Below are 23539 nucleotides of genomic sequence, written 5' to 3' on the forward strand. Positions count from 1 at the left end.
CTTAAGTTTATTTTGCTATGTGCCACGGCATCCTTATCGGCATCTTGCGCTTCGTCGCCAAAAGAACATCGCTTTCACGAGGCTATTCGACAAAGCGTACAAAGCACTTCATTAAATATAATCTTAATCAATGATGATGATGATAATAATAATAAAACGATAATTGTAATATTATATTCGTATCCTTTTTTGTTTTTTTAGATTCTAAAATGAGATTGGAAGAGGATCTAGTGATCCGCAGGAGCCGACCCACGATGATCTCTGCCAAATATCGCGCCCGCGAGGAACGTCGCCGTCTACTCAAGATCTCCGCCGGCAAGTTGAGGAGAATCGAGGATCCCGAGGCGAGCCTGTGCCGATCTGTTCTCATAAATAACGCGTTACGACGGTTGCAGCGCGAAAACCGGGACGAGAAGACACGGAGTTACGGTACACTTCCAATGGTGGCGTCATACATGGACGACGCCAGCAAGGAGAACACTATTACCGGAAACCTCATCGCCGACGTAACGGACGAGGAGACCTCCTCGAGAAAGAGGTACACACATCTGTCTGTAGAATAGAACAATCTCGAATCAATCTTCCTTTGATGAGAATTATAACTTAAAGCTAACGATAACGCACACAAATACGCGATAAAAACGCAGTTTTTTTTCTCGAATTTTTTTGATTTGAAAAGTTGTATGTATTTTTTTTCCTTTTTTTTTTTGTTCGTATCTTCGTCGTATTTTGAAAAATAATTGAATATTACGTACGATTATAAACGTAGGTTGGCCGACGATTCGAGGAACGACGGATTCAATTCCAAGCGGCACAGGCACGACGATGACTTGGACTTACAGGACGATGTATTCAGCGACTTCTACATCTTGCCGCCGACGCCGCGTTTGCTCTCGCACATCGATGAGATTCAACCGGAGCCGGTGGCGTCGCATCTCAACGGCAATCACCATCTGGGCTTCACCGAAGACCGTCTGAATGGCGGCGCGGCCGACGTGCGATCGAACGGCTCGATCCTCGGTACGGGCGGCACCTCCACGACCAACGGCATCGGTAGCGATGCGAGCTGTCACTCCGTGCTGTTCCCCGTTGTCGGAGACCTTGACGACGCGAGCGCGCAACTCTCGAGACCAGGAGCCGACATAATGGAGGTGGCCGACGTGGTCGATCCCGATCGGCTTTGCGACTTTTCCAGATTCGCCGACTCGGCAAAGACCCTGGAGGAACGGCTGGCCGAGCTGCAGTCTCTGGACGAGCATTTCGATCTCACCAAGTTCGAGCGTAACAACAATCAGAGTTGCGGCCGCGCTTTCCATGACATACAGACCTTCCACAGTCTGGTGCCGGGCCTGGAGACCTAGACAGCGTTAGCGTTATCTCGAGTCGATGGATATTGCGGGATGTCAACGGGGACGGCGATAATTCTGCGACACGCAGAATCGCCCGACGAACAGTCACGACGCGCGAAGCCATCGTTCGCCTCGTGGCTTGTCCTCATGTGCTAATGAATGGAAAACGCGCGGTTGCGAACGATGCCACGTGTAAACAAGGAAACATATAATGTCGTCGGAATGCGAGATATCGTCGAATCACATAATGATGATCGACAGCCAATGCGGGATATCGAAGATCATCATTTGCGAAAGAGGAAAAAATTGCGAATGAGGAAATACCCTAGAATTTTTTACCGTGGGCAACTGATGGGCTAAATTATTTTATTTTATAGATGATGATTCATTTATTAGCATTAGAATTGCAATTTATGTGTGTATACACTCTCAGTTTTTTTAAATCAACAGAAAATATTTAAAAATATTCACAATTCTCACCGATTGAATTACAAAGAATGAGGAAGAATTAAATTTCAAAATGAAATTAAAAAATCAATATGTATGTTAATATAAATTAAATTTGAAAGAATAGAATAAGAATTTTGCGTTAATTTGTTATAATTTTAAAGATTCGACTCATAAGTTTTAATTATTATGAGAAAAAAAATGTTACAAGTAATATAATATATACGTATGGTATTTCGGTTCTATATCATTGCCTGCAAGTCTGACTCATGGTAATAATCTACTTACGGCACTGACTCAATGTTCAACGTGCAACTATGCGAGATACCTAATAATACAGTAAACGCACACTATTCTAATTGGGCTTTTTATTTAGCAATCCTAGCAAGAACGTTATTCATTGGTTTAACGACTTGCATATATAGGATCATTTGTACATTTCCAATCATCAATATTTTATTGACATAGATACATCGCATTAAGGTGAGATCAACATTTACAAGCTGGTCAATAACAAATTATAAAAGAAATATCAATAATATACAAATTATTAAATTTTTGTATCGTCTGACTTTTTTAATATGTTACATTTTGTTAGTATTACATTATCAAGAATCGGTTTTTGTAGCGCGTTCCTTATGCCAGCGAGTATAATTGCCGCTTTCAATCTTTGGATACTGCGCTTGCGATCTATTTATACATGTCTACGATATTAAATCTATTTAAAGTAGATGGCTGATGGACTACGGATTTCAGCCAAAGGCAGTAACACATAGCGTTCCACTCATTCTCTTTATAAATTACTTTTATTTTCAGAAGAAAATTTTTTTTATACCTTTTTCAATATACAGACATTAAATGTCAGAACTTTTCATCTCTTTAAAATTACCTTGGTAAATCGCTATTTGATGATTGAAAAATATGTAATTATAATTTGAATATATTTTTTTATTTATCGTTATTGACACTGCGACTTAATTAGCCGATCTTGTACGCGTGACCATGAGTTAAGTGTTGACGTCCTCGCCAGCGCCTTGTCTTCTCCGCGCGTCGTCCGCCCAACCTTGCCCGCGGCTAAATCACGTTCGAAGCACTTTGCAGTGCGGAAGCGTCGTGGAGATACATGCCTGTATACCGTTTCTCCATCGATATTCTCTCGATACCGACACTTTTGGCATAATACGCGCAAAATGCGCGCGTATAACACGCATTGTTTGTACATATACAGATAGATTTTTAAGAACATGTTAAGGATATAGGATGAATTATATTGAGAGAGAGAGATAGTACGCCGAGGTACAACTACGAATTACGCATGGAAAGCAGCAGCTTGGTGCTCTATTAAGATTTGATGAAGCCTGGGAAACGTGTCGGATGTCGAAAGTTAAAGTATCGTTTCTCGGTTTTACTTTTAAAGGTTTTACTATTAAAAGTAAATGCGTGTTATCCGGGGATGACTGTCTTTCGTCATTGTTTTATTCAACGGTGACGCACGAGACATCTCGAACGCGCATCTCCAATGTGTTTCGCGCGGCGTTAAGCGCGCTTTCCGTGCGATTTTCTAGTTTAGGTGGTGCAGATCGGGAAATCGTGCGAACGTTTACAATTACACGACTACAAAAATTCCGATGCTTTGACAGGGCGAAGCACGATTTCCTCGCGTTGCGTTCAAGAGCATTGCTCCAGAATGAATTCTCTCCGACTAAATCAGACCAAACTTGCACCTTTACAATGCAGTTTTCTCTGTGCGAAAAAATTTTAGTATTGTTATCGGTATATATATATATATAAAAATTTTGGCACTCCAGAATGTAAATAACTGTTTTTAAGCAGTGATTCTAACACGGTGTAATTCGAGGCCGTTTTGTAAGGGCGACGAAAGACATGTAACGCCATAACGAGCCTTAACTATTGTACGTTATTACATCACTTTTGTTAATGATATTTCTTTATATTCGAGGAAAGTAGACGTCTTAGCAAGTAATAGCTGTACTTTCCTGGTGCTTTCATCTCTATCTCTCTTCAGCAGCGAATCGCCTTGTACGCGTATATATATATATATATATATATATATTACCGGATATATACGTATATATATATATATATATATATATATATATATATATATATATATTACCGAAAAGTTGAACAAAATGAAAAAAATATAAAATTTTTGATTATTATCAGTCTATTATAGACTCGATAACAAAATTCAGGCATGAAGAAAAAATCCGATTTCCGCGGATGGTAATATATATAATATCAATTTTATGTCCTTCGAATATTTTAGCGAATTATAATTAATGTGTTGTAAATTAATTTTTTAGCGGCCGTATATTTTTTTGATCGAGTTATTACGAGTTATTATGAAGATCTTCTCGTTTCCTTAAAACAGTGCATTCAATATGCGATAGCACTTGATGGAAGAGAATCTTCACGATCGACATAAAAATTTTTCAAAAAGTGACTATCGACTTTATTGGATAAAAATTTTATCTCTATCGTGCAAGAATATCTTATTTTTTTTTTGTCAACATTCTAGATAAAATATCTTGAATTAAAATTGTATTGTTACTTATCTTTTGACTCTTAGCATTTAAAAAATTGTTTTTTTTTTTTTTAAATCAAAATTAAACTTTGATTTAATTTTATATTAAGGGAATGTCTATATTATTTGCAAATATATGTATATATTTGCAAACGGTGTATAGAAAGAACATTAATGCTGTCCAATGCATTTTAATATTTAAGAAAGATCTTTGCATTTGCATTGTGTTAATAATACAGATAAATTACTTTTTTTTGGGAATTGGATTTCGAAGAAGCGGAAAACATGTTTCGATGTCGTAATCTTTTTGCGATGAACGCATTGGATGATGTTAATGCTGTTGATACTTATACATTGCTTGAAAATAGCTGGATCATCGTGTCGAACGGCCAAGGATTTTTACGAACTTATGGATTTTGCGCAGTGCAATATCTTCACTTTTGGCATATCTGCCAATTCATTTTTCTACGACAATTTATATCGATCATCTTTACGTTATAAAAACTGCCGCATTTCAATGCTCGTTTCTTCAATTGCTCTGCTCACGCATCGCACGAATATGTACAAATTCTCGTTATACATATTCGTGTTTGCGTTATGAAATTCTCCAACGTTACAAAACAATGTACTGAAAACAATGTACGCGATGCTGTGTGATGTTATTTCACATAGCGCGATATAAATGTACCCAACGTACGATTGTATCATCGCTTAAAGTGACGCATGAAAGAAAAACTTATCAGTGCTCGTTATCGATTGGCGTACGTTGCAACTACCGTTTCGTTGATCCATCGGCAAGCATGCAATCCTCCTTTTTCTAACTTATTTATCCATCACAAAAGTGCTAAAAGGAATTGGATTAATGTTTCGGAATGATTTATCTCCCATATATATATATATATATATATGTCGCTTCTGCCATTGGCTCGCGAGCCAAGTTCAGAGATTTTTTTTCGCGTGTGTATGTGAATGTGTCTGTACTTTTATTACGAAAAATGTCGTACTAAAACGTATCAACTTTTTCAGCATAATTACAAACGTTATTAGAAAGATAAATTTTTTTTTATAAAATAAAAAGATTTCCTATATTATTCACTTTTTAAAGGTGTACATATCGATATTTATCAAAATGAACGATTTTTGCCAGCTATCATTATTATTGTTACTTTTGACATATTCGACGTATTTTTGACAAATACGAAAAGTGGAGGAAGCACTATATGGGTAGAGACAATTCCGTGGCAATGTCTGAACGCAAACGCAAACGCAAACGCCACAGACAGATCCAAACTTCCTTCAAACGCCTGGGCCTGGGTTTCTGAACGAAGATGTGCGTGTAGACAACGGAATCTACATGCGTAGCATAGCTTTTCCAGCATCTACTCATGCATCGCGAAAAACGGCTCAATGCGTTTGTTTGTAAATATATAGTTGTCCTAGCACTACTAAAATAAAATTAGACATGTATAAAGTTTCATACGTTGTTTAGGTTTCTAGTACTAGTTATATCCGAAATCAGTTACCAATTATATGAACCAATTGCAAATAAACTGCAAAAAGCAACGAGCGCCGAGTGTCTATTCGATTCTCCCTCTCATTCTACCGACCAAGAAAAGAAAAGAAAAGTGTGCGGTGCACACGGTGCAAAAAAAATGACAAGATTATTTATATACATACATATATTATATACATTATATATCGTTTATTTGTCATATAATTATCATCATATACATTATGCAAATTGCAACGGCAGTGGTAATGAAATGGGAGGCTGCACACTTTCTGGTGGCTCTTTTTTGTTCTTTTTATTATGTTTTTATTGAGAGACTTGGAAATATATATACATACATATATATACATGTGTGTACATATATATATATATATATACATATATATATATACACATACATACACACATACACGAAAGGATGAAGAATTAATAATATAACTATTAGACTTAAAAACTAAATAAACAAAAGATTATTATACTAGCGTTAACGTGTTAATTTAAATAACGTAATAGTAACATCGCGCGTGTTTCTCTGTGTGTTTTGTGTGTGTGTGTGTGTGTGTGTGTGTGTGTGTGTGTGTGTGTATGAGCATGAACGCGTCAAGATCAGACAGAGCTCCGACACACAAAGTCCCCCCCCCCTACTTCCTCCCCCGATCCGTTTTCATCTTGAAACACTCGGTGCGCCTCTCGCGATTGTACGTATAAATCCCTTTGAAATTTCTTTCGAGGGGGAAAAAAAAGAAAAAAAAAAGAAAAAAAAAGGCGAAAATGATTCTCACTTGCCATTGCTTTATTGCTTCGACATTCTAGCCGCTCGAGATTATTTTTCTATAGACCGGGGAGTGGATGATGAGCTACGATGACGATGAATCACGTCAAGGACCAATATCCAAGTATCGTCAAGTGCGCAACGAACGGATGACGTTTGATCCGCGTTACTCTCTTATCACACTCGTAATAATAATAATATTACGATAATTCCAAGCGTTAACTAGGAAACGTAGAATTAAAATAGAAACGATCGAAACGACGACGTAGGCGGGGTGAGGTTTAATCGCCGATGCGAGAGGCAAGGGCACACAAGTGTATCGCAATGGTAAATTCTTATCCCTTAAAATACTCGTCTCTCGCTCCTATTTAAAAAATACGAGATAGATCTTAATCGCGCTGCTACAAAACTCTCTATCTTAATGACGATGGATAGATGCTAACTAGCAAGTAGTACGCCTTAGCTTTATCAAAGTCGATCCCGAACCCCGATGAAAATTTGTCCGTCGTATACAAATATGCTCGCGCACGTCCTCATGTGTTGTCGGAGGTTGAAAGGTCTCGACCTTTCGAAGAATTATTTAAAGGCTTCGGTCGCGCAAAGAGCGAACGATCGAAACGAGGCACGTCGTGGTCCTTCGCGCAAAAACCCATCCCCCCCCCCCTCCTCGTGGTCCTCTCAAAAATCCTGTCCCGTGCGTTACAAGTGTTGTGCGTTTCGTTACATCTATAGCAGTGATCCGTGATACCATTTACTTTAACCCTCGAATTTCTTCGTTAAAATAAATTCGAATAACACGAATGTCAACTTGGAAAAATACGTGAAAAGGGGTACGTATTTTTTTTTTTTTTTTTTTTTTTTGTATCTTCGGCCATATAATTACTCGTGCGACGATCGAGTTGATGCGTCATTTGATCACGTCTTCTGCTCAATCAGCAATTATATCTACAATATATTACCATACATTTCACAATTCATTCATCGAGATACCTAACGAGTCTGTCTGCGATCATGGGCCATTTTTTGGATGTCGGATATTTATGTATGTGTTTGATGTTTTTGGAAAATTTTCAGCGAAAAAAAAAAAAAAAAAAAAAAAAACGAGAAAAATTTGCAAGGGTGAGTATATTCGCGTGCCAGTGCTACTCGACCGAGAGAAATGAAATATGAGTAAACAATTAGACGGTTCTCAACTCCTTGCAAGGATGGAAAAAATAAATGGCGTTGCAAAATTAGTCTTGGAAATTTCTAAAAGAGGATGGATCGGATCACGGTTGGTCTCGACTCTTCGAACGACCTCGCTGTCTAATTTTCGCTGTCGAGCTGTCGACCGTGGTTCGATTTTCACAGAAACTGAATCTCCGAACATTTACATTTTTCGAGATTTGAGAATGTGGAGAATAGAATATATCGGAAAGAGAGGCGCACGGAGACGGGAGCGTGCATTTTCGCGATTCGTTAATTCGCGCTTCGGTCGTTGCCTCGATTCCTTTCCTTTTTTTTTTTTTCTTTCCTCTCTTCATTCCCTCGGGGAAAACTTATTAACCGAGACAAGAGACAAAAGCGACGAATCGCGCGTGTCGTCGCTCGGCATGTCCCCGACATCTAAAATCGTGTAATAAAACGTCATCTCCTCGAGAGGCCCGAGCCATTTAAAAATTCAAGGGCGTGTTCGTATTGCTTCTTTTTTTTTCTTGCTTCGATTACGCGCAGCGATTATCTTCAGTTTTTTTTTTTTTTTTTATCTTTACACACTAATAAAATATCACCCTTCTGAAAAATATTTCTCGTCCACGTGCACGCAAAGAACACCGAAACATTTTGCGTGCCGCGACTTTCTTCTCGAACGCCCTCTCCGTCTTCCATCACATTTGCTTTTGCACTCGCATTTTTCCTCGAGATCCGCTCTCGTTGCCAAGGCCGCGATATCTTCCTCATTTCACTCTTTTCGTGACGAAAATAAGCGAAATCCCGAAAAAATCGGACGAAATACGAAACATGCGTAAAGAATGAGACGTCTCTGCGCACGTATCGCATCGGAACGTCAATCAGCGAATCGGATAGCTTTCCGCCAATTCCGTCAATCATCCAAATTATTTACAGCCAACATTTTCTCGTCACGAAAGAAGGGAAACGATCGATCGACGAGTGGATGAAGCTGTTGCTATCATGAGCGGCACGTGATACATTCACGTTAAGGTGTCAGTTTCTTTCTTTTTTTTTTTTTTTTTTTTCACGCGTCAGTCACATTTGAGCAAACTCGTTGTATCTTTGCAACATTGCAAATAATTTCTTTCGCAGGAAAAAACCTAATCGGAATATAACAACGTTAGAAGTAATATGTTGTTATAAAATAATTTCGTACACAATCTCTAATCCTACAAAAAATTCATATTGTATATTATATACATAATTGTTCATCTCACTCATCGTTCATCACTAACAGCTTCTCTCTCTCTCTCTCTCTCTCTCTCTCTCTCTCTCTCTCTTCAAAACGTTTAATCCTGATATGACTCATGGTCCACCATGGTGCGATCACCACGTATCATCTCGCAATGAACAATCAGACTAATCCAAGATATCGAAGTAGCATCACCTTCATCCATTCGTATTTTTACAACTTTTCATCACGGGAGTAAGATCAACTCCCGACTCACTCTTAGGACGTTTGTTGACTCTTGGGACGTAAGGTGGCCGGAATCGGGAATAAACATCGATTGGATACTCGAGCGATCGAGGATACAACTTTACCTCAACAAAGAGAGAAATTTATCTAATTCATCATTTCATCATTCATCACGCGCTCAGAGCTTAAAAATCATTCTCGCCTCTTTACACACCGAGAAACGACCACTTCTCATCTTTTCGTTTCTTATCGAAAATAAATTTCATTTCGAGTGACTTCGATATCTCGTCGCCTTAATGTCGACAACGAAATGACAATCGCATTTTGAACCCGATGCAGCCGGAGCCAAGCAGCCAAGGTCTCCAAGAGTCAGAAATCGTCCGTTTTGACATGCATTTATAATAATTACGCTTCCTGTCGCCAGAAAAATAGAACTCTTAAAACTTAAACTCAGTTCTTGTTCGTTCGCGACCTGCAAATTCCTCCTCCTTCGTCGCATCACGCGCGCACGCCGCGTGCCGTACGGAGTGTGCCACTCGGAATGAAATGCGTGCGAATGGTGAGCATAATTCAATTGATATCGTCGAGCGATAAACGAGTTTAGTCAAACATGGTAAATGAGCCTAGAATGGTAAGTTTAGCTGAATCATCAACTAAAATCATCTTGATTGACGATTTAAAGTCACAACGAATGATATCTACGACGATATCTCTCTCTCTCTCCATGGTGGCACGTTTTCAATCCGAATTTGTTTGCTAATCGATGGATAAATGATGAAAACACACACATATAAAAAAAAAAAAAAAAAAAAAGAATACGTATGTACAATGAAAAATAAAAAGGTTTCGTCATATTTCTCGTAACTTGATTTAATACAGCATGATTTAACACAGGATTGTGATTTCTTTTTTTTTTCTTTTTTGTCAACATCAATAAATATTTCTATATGTCCATAATATAATATGTCCATTCGCTTTCGTGAAACTTAATAAAAATTCTAAAGAATCGCGTATGTGTTTGCATTAATATCTCTACTGATATTTTGCAAAACACCAGAGATAATGCATTATAGTAATTAGAAAAACAAATTATGTATATTAGAATTTAATTCTACAAAAGCATAAGAGCCGCTTTTTCTTGTATCAAAGATGCAATCTTTTTTATGTAAAATATTAGAATAATTTTAATCAAAATATTTCAATCCTCTTATGACAATAATAAAGCTAGTTATGCCATTTTATTAAAGAGTCGAAATTGAAGACATTTTTTATCAAAAAGCGGATTTATACATATATATATATATACATATATATATATATATATATATATATATATATATATGTGTGTAAAATGATAAAGAAAATTTAAAATTATTGAACCTAAAATTATGCATTCTACAAATTATTTATAATTTTCTCATGAAGATGAGATGAGAAAGAACTTAGAATGGACATGTAGAATGTACATAAATTGATTCCGCATGTATCGCAATCGATTCATATAATATTACATACTTATACAATATATAATATTATATAAATTTATACATTTACATATATATATATAAAATCTTTCTTTTTTTTAGTGACACACCCCATAACGGCTGTTTTGCGATTTCGGAGATGTTCCCGCACGACGATATAACAATATTTATATTGATAATCGCTATATTACCAGTGATTTGTTTTCCTTTTCTTTAGTTTGATATACATATATTTATATATGTATAGTTATATCAAAAATATCCTTAGTAAAATAAAGTATTTTATATATATATATATATATATATATATATATATATATATAATGTATCGTCACGTACCTTTCTTTATATTATAGTGTATTATGTGTCTGCTCTATTATATTTATATAATATATATATATATATATATATAATTAATATACATATATCTAATGCTTTTATTAGTACATTCGCACGTTTACGCGTGCCTTTATTGAATGTGTTTGTGTTGTTGCATATGTAAGTGTGTCTGAATACACGAATGTACGCGAAGTATACTTGTATATGCGTCGATCGTGCGTACTGAATATTTTCGCAATAAAACGACTACCTCATTTCGCGTATTTATTACTCGGGTAGGATATATCTACAGCTCCTCGAATTTTTAAAAGAACATCTATATACATCAGAAGAAATTTTCTCCGCAGATGCAAGATTCTCTCGCACAAGATAGATTTGTAATGATCGCAAGTAACGCTTGACTTTGTGAAAACGTAGTAGATTGGATGTCTTGGTATAAATTTTATTGATTCGATTAACAAATAACATTATTGGAGAAACGGTAAAATAATACAAATTCAAAAATAATGTAACAGAGACACTCGTCTATAAGTATATAATGTAAAATAATAAATCTGGACTGCAAATAAAGTTAGAATATTAGTAAAATGGTTGTCTCGTATTTGCCAAATCTGCAGAAAATACTATGACATAATTTACAATAACAATGATTACAATTATTAATATAACGTGCTTGATTAAACAATGCATACATGATAAAAAAAAAAAAAAAAAACCCTCAAGAGAGTCAAGACAAATTCTTTTCTGTAAGTTAAGCGCAAGCAGAAGTAGATACACAATTTAACAAATGTGTGACGAGCTTTCTCTAATATTTCTATTCACTTATAAACAGATTGTATGAATAACATAATCGTAGGACAATAACAATTGCGATAATAATGACAGACAATAATGATCGGAATAATATGCATTAGTAATGTAATAAATACTTCTTATAATACAAAATACAACTATTTTTTGACACATTATCACCGATAGTCTCAAAACATCATTTTCTTTTTCTGTTGCGTAATATGGACGAATTGTCCGCCGATAATTTGACACGTGCAAAGTGCGAGGAGAATCTCACATGTGGCCATAAAACAGGAACGCGGTATGGTGTGGTGCGGTATGGTGTTGCGTGGCGGGGCGTAGTGTGGTGGTGGCGGCATGGTGACAATGCGCATCGAATGCCGAATGAAAGACACGCGCAGAGAAGAATGAACATAACACAAAAAGAAGGGGAAAAAAAAAAATTTTTTTTCTCGCAATCTCACGCGCAACATCTCGATCGTCGATTTTTACCGTCCGATCGTCAGCAATCCTATAAATGAGTTGGTCGCTTCAACTCTATCATAGTTTATTTTATCATATTATCGATTAAAAACTAGAATAATGTACTATCGATTTATATGTACAACGCGTTATTAATGATAATAATATAATAAATAAGCTCAATAAGAATGTTAAATCTACACTCACTTTGCGTGTATTCGACTCACTTAATACCTTAAACACTTTGAATTAAACGTCCCTCCCTCCCCCCCCTCCTCGAATTTTAATTGTTATTTAATTACTTATGTTCTTGTCATTATGCTCCTAAAGGTCGAGCAGGCCAATATTATAATATACATTTGTCGAGTCGTTCTCATAAACGCCCAAAAAGATTTTTCCATAGATAAAATATACCGACTTGCAACATGCAAGTACCATTCGTATGTGTCTCCCGCGCAACCATGTCCATTTTTTTTCTCTTTCAGACGCGATAAGAGGAACGAACTACCGATAACAATCATTCAACTGGACAAGATTCGATGTGGGACGTGTGTTTGTGTTTGTGTGTGTGTTTGCTGTGCGCGCGCGTACGTGCGCGCAACGTGTCCTTCTTACATTCTTTTTTCTTTACATTTCTTCTTCTATTCTTTTCCTTTTTTTCAAAAAATAGATATGTTCGATATATCGATTGAAAAAATAAGCAAGTAGAAGTAAGCAAAGTGATCAAGAGTAAGATTCAATGCAAGTGATTTTTACAATCTGAACCTTTCACGTGATGAATCATAAAGGAGCCTACCCCTCCTATATAATACATATTCCTTACATATTCTTTATTACACCTCTACTTAACTAAATACAAAGAAAAAGAAATGACGCAAGCTATGTTTAAATTAAAATCGAGGCAATGCTGTTAAAGTGATGAATTCCTTCTACGTATATAGGATACCCGATAAATCGATGGTACAACCGTGGTAAAAAGGCGATCCCTCGTGAAAAAGAATAGAGTATATAAAAAAAAAAAAAAAAAAAAAAAAAAAAAAAAAAAAAGAGAGAGAGAAAAAAACAAACTTTCCTGATCGATTACGGAAAAATGTTTTCAATTAGTCTTTGAAAAAGAACATTTTCAATATGAAAATATATGCGCATCTAAATTGACTACGTTTAAAGATGGTTACGAGCAACAATATTCAACGAGACACTTCTTTCCTGGGGACTCAACGTCCTGATTACGATCCCCTGCACCTTCTAATACAAGATATTCTAGAAATAAGTAGCTAAATTTCAAATATTTCTTCCGCTATTGATTTTTCTTCAAAAAAGATCACTCCTTTCTCCACAGATTGATATTTATTTATTAAAAAACTCGATATATGTACGATGTATCTACGTGTACCGCACCTGAGGATCTGAATCTCTCACATGCATAATTACGTAATTAATTAATATTAAAGTAACAGTTTCCTTCCTACCTCCTGTCTTACTTTAGGCACTTTCCGTGGAAACAGCATTGTTCAACACGTTTTTTCGTTAATGAATTTTATAGCGAAACTTTGGTTGTTAATATATGTATAATATCGTTAGAATCAAAGTGTCTCAATTTGCTCGAATTATCCTACTAAATCTATCTACAAGTTTGTGATCACGATTGATGCAACAAGTATATATAAATCGCTATAGTCTGTTTCGTCTTAACCATAACGTAAAATCAATGTGTGTGTTTTGAGCGTTCAGGCTCGGTAAGTGCATATCGCAATGCGCTCACGTAAGGCAAAAATTGCTCTCCGAGCATTGACCATGTTCATTATCTTGCTTCGCTTTGGCGGCCATTTTGTGATTTAATCGATATCGACGCGTAAAAAAGCATACAAATACAATCTTGTACAATCGATCGTTTATCTTTGCTGCCCTGTCTCTCCTCCTTTTGAGAGAAAAAGAAACAAAGGGGGGGAAAAATAAACAGACTGCGTACTCAACGTCTACTTACGTCTCCCATTCTTATTTTTCAGCAGATCTTGTGACGGTTTGCGGTATTACCGTCAAAGATTTCGGAATTTTCGGCAAAATCGGAATCGGATTGCTTGCCGATGTCGGCTTAGTCGTCACCTGGATCGATTTCGGCAGGTTAAGGTTGTGAAGAATATTTTGGCCCGTCGGGTTGCTTTCATTCGCGGAGGTAGCGGAACGCGTCATGTCGCAGATCAGTGGTTCAAAGTCACCGCGACTCTGACGATTCAACCTCTCTTGCTGCATTCGCAGATGCCTCTGAAATTGTTGGTTGTGCCCAAGAACGGTAATCTGCGTCTTCTGATATTGCGATCGGAAGTTGGTATTGCCAACCGATCCGTTGTTCGTTCCAGCAGCAGGTCTATCGTTAAATTTTTGCCGTTTGAAGGTTTGCATTCGTTTTATGTCTGTCTCACTCAACTGAAACACCTTGCCGCCGCTACCGTAAATGGAGGCTGAAGCTTGGCCGTCTTTCCGCTTAACGACGCTGCCACTACCATTTGCCGTTGTGGCACTACCGCCGCTTCCGCTTCCACTTCCATTTCCATTGCCGCCGCCGCCGCCGCCGCCACCTCCACTACTGCTAGTAGACGGTAGGCTTAATCGTTGCAAATTTGGGGGTGATTTTTTGATGATTGACACCCCCGAGTTGAGTTTGAGCATTCGCTGTGAGTTCATTTTGATCGAATTTGACGACGACGTCGCATTGCCACTGCTAGTCGATTGTCTCGACATTAAACTCGTGCCGGGCATAGACAATCTGTCTTTCTCCAATACGTAGCCACCGCTCAAACGACGCGGATTGCTATATTCCGTTGCGATCGGTTCCATTATAGGTTCGTCCATTTTTTCCGGACCCTCGTATGATATCAGTCTGTTCTGTACTGAAGTGGAATAGTTGATTGCATTCCGTGAGGCGTTTGGCGCCAATATCAAGTCGCCGGCTCTATAATACTTCTCCAGAAGGATCAAATGACGTAGAAAAGAACTTTGATTACCATACGGTCGCTGTAATTGTTGCCAGAGATGTTTGGTTTCACGATCGTACTGAATCATCGTCGCACACTTCTCCCATCCTTGTGGCGTGACCTCGCGCACATTTTGAAACTCGATGTTAACGTGAAGATTCATTTCCTCCTCGCCTGGGAAAAGCGTGCGTACACTTATGGAGGGATTTGCACCGAGTCTCTGCACCACAGGTGTTATGTCATTGTTATTGCTGTTATTATTGTTGTTGTTGCTGAGCCTCGACTTCTTTGGTAATCGCGTCAAGGTAACCTCATCCATCCCGAGGGTCATGCCATTCGCCACTATGCCGTCGCACGAAGAGGATGAGCCCGGAGTGTACGCATGCATATCGAGTATTTTGCGTTTCTTCAGATTCTCCACGGTGCTCTCGAGATAGTGAATGTCCGTTGCGCCATTTTCATCGTTGCCCAACTTGGGAGCACGATTCTCGTTACTCATCTCGGAGCATTCTACCGCAGTCTCGTTCTTGTTCGGTTCCGGCGTCGATTTTTCCGACGTACCGCTCGTTGCACGTTCTGGAGATTTAGAGTTTCCGCTTTTGGGCTGCGAACTTTTGGTGCTCTTCTTGTTTTTCTTGTCCTTCGTTTGATTCGTTTGTTGCGACGAATCGTCATCCTCATCCAAAGCTACATCGATTCCAAGATAATGTAAGATCCTATTGGAAAATACTCCTCGTCAGTTCCTTCGATCAAATTTAGTTTCTTTGAGCATGTATACTCACCGCTTTCGATAACTTTTGCAGAAAGTTCTGTGATTCATATTCATATTATCGATGTCCCTGTACTTAAGCTGTAGCTGCGCAAAGTAACGACACAGCTTGCACACAAATGTGCCGACCGCTAACAAGACAGGGATCCCTTGTTGGCTAAGTAAATGATTCAATTCGTTGGTCTCCGCGTTAGTCAGCTGGTGAGTGTGCGTACGAGCGAGTCGGCGCTTGCAGAGCGCGCATGTCAAAAAACGTCCAATTTTCTCGTAATGACTAACGCAAAACGACATTGTGGTGTGTTGACTCGAATCCCAGTCTATGTCGACCTGCAACAACAATATTTCACATGAGCATGCATAGATCATACGTCATTCATCACGTTGCTAAAACTCGGGTGCGAGTGATCTAGTTACGAATATTAACCTGATTCTGCAGACCAGTTTTTATCTTAAGCAACCAACGACGCTTAACATGATGTCGCGCGGGATCTCGACATTCGCGTGCTGAGCACTTTGACATCATCAACTGCCTATGCTGTTTCTGTGGTTTTTGCTGCATGTTTGCTGGGCTAGTGTTCGCCTGAGCAAGCAAAACGAGCATTTAATAAAAATTGTTAGAATTACATATAATCTTAAGTAAAGTTATAAGTATCAAAATCAAAATAAAAGTAAATAATGATTTGTATGTCAAATATCATCGAGAAATAACAAACCTTTCTATCAACGTGGCGGTAGCATGCGTCGCACAGACATGAATCTTTTGTAAGATGTCTTTCTACATTCAAGATCTTTTTACGTCTCTCGTCAGACTTTATTTGAGCTAGATGCATCGGCGTATCCAAAGAACCAAACTTTCCAAAACAATAGCAACATACATCAGCACACACGCGTCCAGGATGTATGGAAAAAGAGGATGATTTTTCTGGAATGACAAGCGACTGACGATCCTTAGGCGTAGCTTCCTCGTTATCGTCATCTATGATAATAAAATGGACGAATTATGTATGTTTTGTTCAATTGCGATGTAAAACTTCTCTTTTTTTTTTTTAGATAACATTAACACGGCGATATTAGTAAGAACGCAAAAGTTAGAGGATTACTTTGGAAAAGCAACGGCATAAAACACATGGCATGCATTGTTATAAACAAAAAAAAATAATCAGGCTAGAGTAAGTGTAGTTTTTGGAACTAGTGGTCTGTAAAATGAAATGTTGCACAATATCAAATTATAAAGAGGCAAACGGAATATGATCACTTTTCTCTTAAACTGTATAGAAGAGTTTTTGCATTGTGCTTATTATATTAAGCACATAACTAGCTTTATTAAAATGGCGGAAGAAAATAAATTAATGTTAACGCTTTTGATCGATTATTCTTTAAAATATTCATAATGGAAATGTGAATGACCATTCCCTACACTGCACTAGTCTCAATATGTGATTGATTATCGGTTTAGAACAAAAGAAAATGTAAGGCTTTTTGAGAAAAAGGCGACGGGGGAAAAACAAGTGAGATTATCAATTTAGTTATTCCCGCAACCAGGATTACCGCAAGAATGTCTGTGGTTAGTAGTGAACTTTCGGTTCGCACCAGAGCTGCTATCTCCCAAACCACTGGTTCCAAACTGAAAAAAAAGAAACGAAATGTAATATTGAATCGATAAAAAATATATAACGAAATTTTTAAACTCATTAGCCTATAATTCAATTAGCACGTATTATTTTTATTCGTCTTCAAAACTCTTGTTTTTCATGCACATTAAAAATGTGGAAATCTTCCAAGTCAGTGAATACGCGACCCAACCCACGCATGGAAAATCAAGAATAAATCTTCAAAAAAAAAAAATTTATTTTCAAAACCAAAAATATCGTTAAAAAAAAAAGGAAAAAAAAAAAATTAAAAAGTGATAAGCAAATGAGTTAGATGGTGTCTCGAGCATGCTCAAATCTCACCTCCTTTTGAATGGTGTAGAATTCGAGCGAGTCACCCTCTCCGTCCCCTCGTCCCTGCTGCTTAAGAACCATTTTCAATGGAGATCGTGACCCTCTCTTGTCCTTGTCCTTCTCCTTTTGCGATACTCGAATAATTGTCTTCAGAGTACCTGTAGATAATTGTTCTTTCTTCGTCTTTTGCTGATTTTGTCTCTTGGCGGCTTCCTCGAGAGACTCAAGTCCCAACATTCGTAAAATCGACTCTTTCCTCTCCTTATCTTCGGGCGTTTCCAAAATCTTGGGCGTACCGCTGTTGAACGATTCACCCGATGTGGAAGTCTCGTCGGAATCTTTCTGCGCGAGCTCCGGTGTCTTGAGAGTCTTGCATTCGTTCGCCAACATATCTACATTATCAGTTGTCTGTTTCGATACGTGATTCTCGGATAGATTTCGCGAGAGGTGTCGTTCCTCATTCTTGCCAGACTTCGCGTCGACAATCGTTATATCATTCTCCGATTTGCTACGTAAATTAGGATCTTTGTCGATCTTGTCCAATCCAGCTTGCCCGCCTTGCTCGAAGAAAACTCCACAAAAGCTGTCGGTGCGCTCGGCACTGGCGCCGCCGTACTTGTTCAAGAACGACCTGTTGTTCTCGTTGATTTTCGCGACCTCGTTGTCCAACAAGGTCTCTTCCTTGTTCTGCTGATCGGACTTTCGCTGATCTCGCTTCACGCGCTTCGTCTTGGAACCGCTGGACAATTGTGACAATTCCTCTCTGCGTTTCTTCATCTCTCTACCGCGACGGCTACGAGATTGAATCTCGAGTTCGCCAACATCGACAATTGCCTCGTGGCAATTTAACGAGTCGCTCGCGTCTTCTGCCTTTTGAGAACCTTCCGTAACAGCGGTATCGTCCAACGGGCCTTGCACCTCATCGGTATCGTTCTGCGCATCGGAGGTCTGCGTCTTTTGAATCGCACCACCTTCCTCCGTCTTAATCTTGATACCATCGATGTGTTCTCGGCTGCGAGATGCGGCTTGCCTGCTTTCGGCCCTTTTCTTGTCACGTGTTCGTAACACTCTTCTGTTTTCCTCGTTAATAGATTTCCGCTCGTCGAGATCCTTGCCATCCGAGGACTTATTGCTCTCGTCGGTCGTTATTAAGGCGGCTTCGTTCTGCTCTGCCTTTTGTTCCGAGGTACTTTCGTCCGTGTTTAGCATAATAACGTTGGATTTGTTCAATTCCTTTGAACAACCGCTATCGTAATCGAGCTCCTTGGTTTCATCGTTCGGCCGGTCAGATGTGCAAGTATCCACGGATATAGAATTTACAGAGCTATACTCACTATTTGAATCACAGTTTACGGTAGTTGGTACGTGTAGCAAGTTATTGTTAATTTTCGGACTTTTTGCGTTTTGCGCCGCTTTGCAGTTTGAGGTATCGCTCTCTTGTAACGTTTCGGTCGTGTCAGCAGATTTTCCGTTCGCACAGCTTTTACTTGACGTCTCATCGGCAACTGATCCAATCGGAGTAGAGGCATCGCTGCGAAAAGCAGACGTTTCCCTATCCGCGCTTCGATCACATTCTTGCTCTTTATCCGACGTCATTGTATCGGAAATCTCAACCTTGCTTTGAATCATCTCGTCCGTATCACTTGGTAATGATAATTTGACAGATTGATCTTCCGCTACCAATCTCTCTACCTCGCGCGATATACTTTCCAACGTTTCCGACTCGTCTGAATTATCCTTAACGTTCGGAGGGACTTCAGTTTCCGATTCCTCGGTCGTTTTTGTTTGCGCGTTTTCTTCTTCCGTAAGTTCCTCTTCCGCCTTCCGTTCGGGAGATGTCGATACAGGTACCACAGATAGAGTTGCAGTATTATCATCCGCGGGACGATCCTCTGATACGATTTCGTCATTTGTAGATTTTTGCGTATCCGTATATAAAACATCCTCCACGTTATCCGATTTCGTTTTATTCGCTGTCCTATTTGATTTTCTTGTCTCGCTACTGCAAACGCTGTCTGAACTTTTGTCGGTGTTTCTCGAAGACTTCCTCGTAGTGACAATCTTCTTATTCTCGTCCGATGTCTTTGACTCGTTATCACCGATATTGATTAAGGCGTCGCTGGCTGTACTACAACCAACGTTCTCCACTTCGGGCTCATTCACAGATTCATTCCTGTGAGACTGTTGCGCAGCATTATTATTATTATTATTACTATTATTATTATTATTATTATTACCTATATTACATATAGATTCGCAAATATTATGTACATCGTTAGTTGTGTCGTTATCGGAGGCCTTGTTCTCTTGGACGTTCTGCGAATGTGTCTCTGCTTCTCCAATATCAAACTTGACTAGTTTCTCCTCGATCTCTTTGGCAGTGTCGGCCACTTTTGGTACTGAATTTTCTGAATTGTTTGACGCGATTTCATTTGTAACAGTGGACTTATCCTCGTCGGCATTGTCTTCCAATCCCGTTTTCTGCGACTCCGTACTGAGCGGCGCGACAATTTCTTCGATCTTGGGCATGTCGAAATTTTTATTTAATCCAAGACCATTTTCCGGACCATAGATTTTATTCTCGATGGATTTTGCAATATTCAATTTAATGTCAGCGATCATTTGATCTATCTGCGACTTTGAATTACCGTCCGATTTATCCGTGCTGTAAAAGGAACTGAGTGTTTTTTTCATGTCTATGTTTAAACTGCTTCTACGACCCTTAGATTTGTCTGTAATCTTGGCTAAAACGTTGTCCTTCTTCGCTTGATCCAAATTGTTAAGTTTCTTTGAATCCTCTTGGGCTTCCGTACACCTGGCTGTTACTCGTGCGTCTTCAGTTTTAACGTCGTCCTCTCTCGTCGTTGACTCGTACTCCGTCTTTGCTTTAGTTTTAGAACGCAGAGTCGGTCCAATCTCATCCGTTCTGTCCGCGCGATCGCTGTTGTTATTGTTCTCTATTTCCAATCCGATTTCAGCGTCCTCGTCATACGTGGACGTTTCGTCCTTCAAGCAAACCTCCTCTTTGCTCGATGTCGTTTGAGATTCGTTACAACCAGGATCCGAATAACAAGAGTCCATATTCGTATTACAATCCGAAATATGTTCTATCAAATTATCCGAGACAACAGTTCCATCCGAATTTAATCTATGTCGCTTTTTAGAATCGTTATCTGCGGAATTTCCCAAATCTGACAACTGACGCTGCTTTCCGTTTCGCAAACTTCTTTGTGATATTTGATCGACATAGCCGACTTTCGTTCTCTTTCTCAATTGGATGGCATTCTGAAAATGGAATCCTTGATCGGTCTCCACAGACTCTCCGTCTGACGTAACTTTGGTATCGTCGGAATCGGGTTCTTTCTTTATCTCGATATCGCAGACGATACTCTCGTCAACTAACATTTTTTTACTTCTTGTCACTTTACCTTCAATCTTCTCCGTGACGCTCTGTTGACTTTCGACTTCTGAGTCACTCAACATTGAAGCGATCACTTCGTCTATAGTAAGATCGATAGAATTCTTGTTTTCCAAAACAGTCTTTGAAAATTTCTCAACGCTACTTCTTGTGCAATCTAATTCCCTGCCAGCGCTTTTCCGGCCTTTCGTACCCTTGTTATCAGCCTCTGCAACTTTTACGAGATTGTCCTTGAGACTATTCCTTTTCAAGCTGGTTAACTTGGTTGTTTTGGCACTCTTTGACAAAGAATCAGAACTTTCCGTCGTTTTCCCCTTCCTGCCAAGTTTTGGACTGACTTTAGTGCCGGACGTAGCACTGGCCTCTTCCTTACTTTGAACGTCAGATTTGGTCTTTTTGGTCCTGAGATTATTCTTGGCACTTTTACTTGGTGTTTCAGTTCCTCTACCTTCGTTGTCTCCGTTGTTTGCCTGATTTTCCGAAAGTTTGGGAGCAATATCGATTGCCGCCTTAACGGCCGACTCCTCCGATTGCTTAATTCTCTTCGTATACTTTGCACCCTTCTTAACGTCAGGAATTATCCTGTTGGTCACTCTCTTGGTAACCTTGGACTTGATGAGATTTGCCTTGGCTGCTCGTAAGTTCTGTTTGCGTTTCAGATTTTTAAGGGCATTCCTACGTGGTAAGCTCGCCTCTAGTTTAACAGGAAGTTGACTACCCGTTGCTACTGTATCAAAAATCTCTTGCGCAAGTTGCTGCTGCTTTATATTCAGCAATGACTTGCCTTTCTTATTCTTGACCTCATTGGATGGCAAGACAGAATCGTTACTCGCCTTCTGTTTCGATTTGGAAGGCGCTAAGGGTTTCTTTTCCCTGGATGCCATCTCACTTCCACCCACATTGGGCTCCTGTAATATCATTCATATTTTCTAAAACACTATCTAAATACATTTATTTAACATTTATAAAATATTATAATCTTTGTCATTTTGTTAGCAACCAAGTGCGCAATTACTCGAAGGCTATCATATGAAAAACAAATTTATACATCACTGCAACTTGATTCGAAAATCTTTAAAAACAAAAAAAAAAAAAGTTTGGAGCAAAACATTTTGCTAAGACTCAATCGCGTAGTTACGCGTAATTGCGAAAAAAAAAAATAAATAAATAAACAAAAAATAAAAAAATAAAATAATAAACAACGGACGTACGTAAATATTCGTAAAAAGATGAACTGGCGTGGAAAAGTAAAATGGCGAGTCAAAATCCACGTTTTGCAACGGAAAGGAGTAGTAGAGCGCGCGCGAGCGCGACATTTCATTTCGCGGTGTGAAACGCACGATTTGGCGAGGCACGATCGAGAGAGGCGTCGAGAGAGGCGCATCTTGGATCGTGGAAAGGCGAGAGGGAGCGAAGAATCACGGCGCACAGCGTCGCTCGACGGTCGACGGTCGGCGGTCGGCGGTCGGCGGTCGACGATACGATACGGTACGGTACGACACGCCAGCGCGCGACCAGGGACAAAATAGCCGGGGTTGATAGATGCGGCCCTGGCAACCAGAAAAATTACGTGACAAACTTTGCGTTAACACACACGGATGCACGGAGCGCCTCGCTCGCGTTCGCTGCGCTCGCGCTCGCGCTCACGCTTCACGCTCGCCTCTCCGCGCGCTCCTCGGGAATCACGGCTGAAATATTTCGCGCGATATCTCGGCCCGCGTCGAGCCGATCGCGACGATTTCGCGCTCGCGAGAGAGCACGCGTCACACGCTAACTACCCGGCCGAGAAATCGGGCCGAGATCGGCCGGGAAGGCCGCGAAATCGTCGCGACAAGTCATCGCGAAAAAGTCGCCACGAATAAACAAAAGGTCGCGGCGTACGACTCGGACTTTTGGGGTTCTGGCGGGACGCGGGGGGCTCGCGGCGGCGGTGGATCGCGCGCCCCTTCGCGACCCCGTCAGCAGCACTTACCTCGGGGACCGAAAATCCTGCTGTAGGTCCGTGATGATCGCGAGTAAAACGCGGACAACAATCCCCGTGAAAAGGACGGTCCCGTTGCAGGGTGTCTATGCAGCGCCGTCCCACTGTTTCCCGGCTACCGCCACCT

General features: G+C 39.5%; 2 protein-coding genes across 7 annotated transcripts in view; one reads left to right on the top strand and one right to left on the bottom strand.

The window, feature by feature from the left end:
- The window catches only part of LOC105424690 (uncharacterized), a 106269-nt gene extending 100358 nt beyond the window's left edge, over positions 1-5911 (top strand). For all 4 annotated transcript variants that reach the window (XM_089078974.1, XM_089078975.1, XM_089078976.1 and 1 more), the window contains 2 exons: positions 202-538; positions 770-5911. In XM_089078974.1, coding sequence (XP_088935100.1) covers positions 202-538; positions 770-1361 — 929 coding nt within the window. In that variant the 3' untranslated portion in view covers positions 1362-5911. The remainder of the gene's footprint in view (positions 1-201; positions 539-769) is intronic.
- Positions 4876-23537, bottom strand: east (enhanced adult sensory threshold). 3 transcript variants are annotated; one of them, XM_025217679.2, is made up of 7 exons: positions 23404-23537; positions 18023-22339; positions 17661-17694; positions 16784-17046; positions 16495-16650; positions 16084-16397; positions 4876-16017 (listed from the first exon to the last, which is right to left on the bottom strand). In XM_025217679.2, exons 2-7 carry the CDS (start codon positions 22313-22315, stop codon positions 14325-14327), a joined length of 6753 nt encoding a protein of 2250 aa, XP_025073464.2. In that variant the 5' UTR covers positions 22316-22339; positions 23404-23537; the 3' UTR covers positions 4876-14324. The 3 variants fall into 3 exon arrangements, with proteins under 3 accessions (XP_025073464.2, XP_011633351.2, XP_025073463.2); XM_011635049.3 differs by having other exon boundaries at positions 17619-17694; XM_025217678.2 differs by lacking the exon at positions 23404-23537 and having other exon boundaries at positions 17619-17694; positions 18023-22366.
- Positions 23538-23539: the final 2 nt, after the last annotated feature.

Source organism: Pogonomyrmex barbatus, unplaced genomic scaffold, assembly GCF_055798465.1.
Source record: "Pogonomyrmex barbatus isolate J1 unplaced genomic scaffold, ASM5579846v1 scaffold3, whole genome shotgun sequence".
Taxonomy (NCBI): domain Eukaryota; kingdom Metazoa; phylum Arthropoda; class Insecta; order Hymenoptera; family Formicidae; genus Pogonomyrmex; species Pogonomyrmex barbatus.

Coding starts and splice junctions, on each gene's coding strand:
- east (XM_025217678.2), bottom strand. CDS start 22,351: ATGATATTACAGGAGCCCAATGTGGGTGGAAGTGAGATGGCATCCAGG. Junction 17,047..17,618: donor TAACCACAGACATTCTTGCG/GTAATCCTGGTT, acceptor TTATTATCATAG/ATGACGATAACGAGGAAGCT. Junction 16,651..16,783: donor ACCGCCACGTTGATAGAAAG/GTTTGTTATTTC, acceptor TTGCTTGCTCAG/GCGAACACTAGCCCAGCAAA.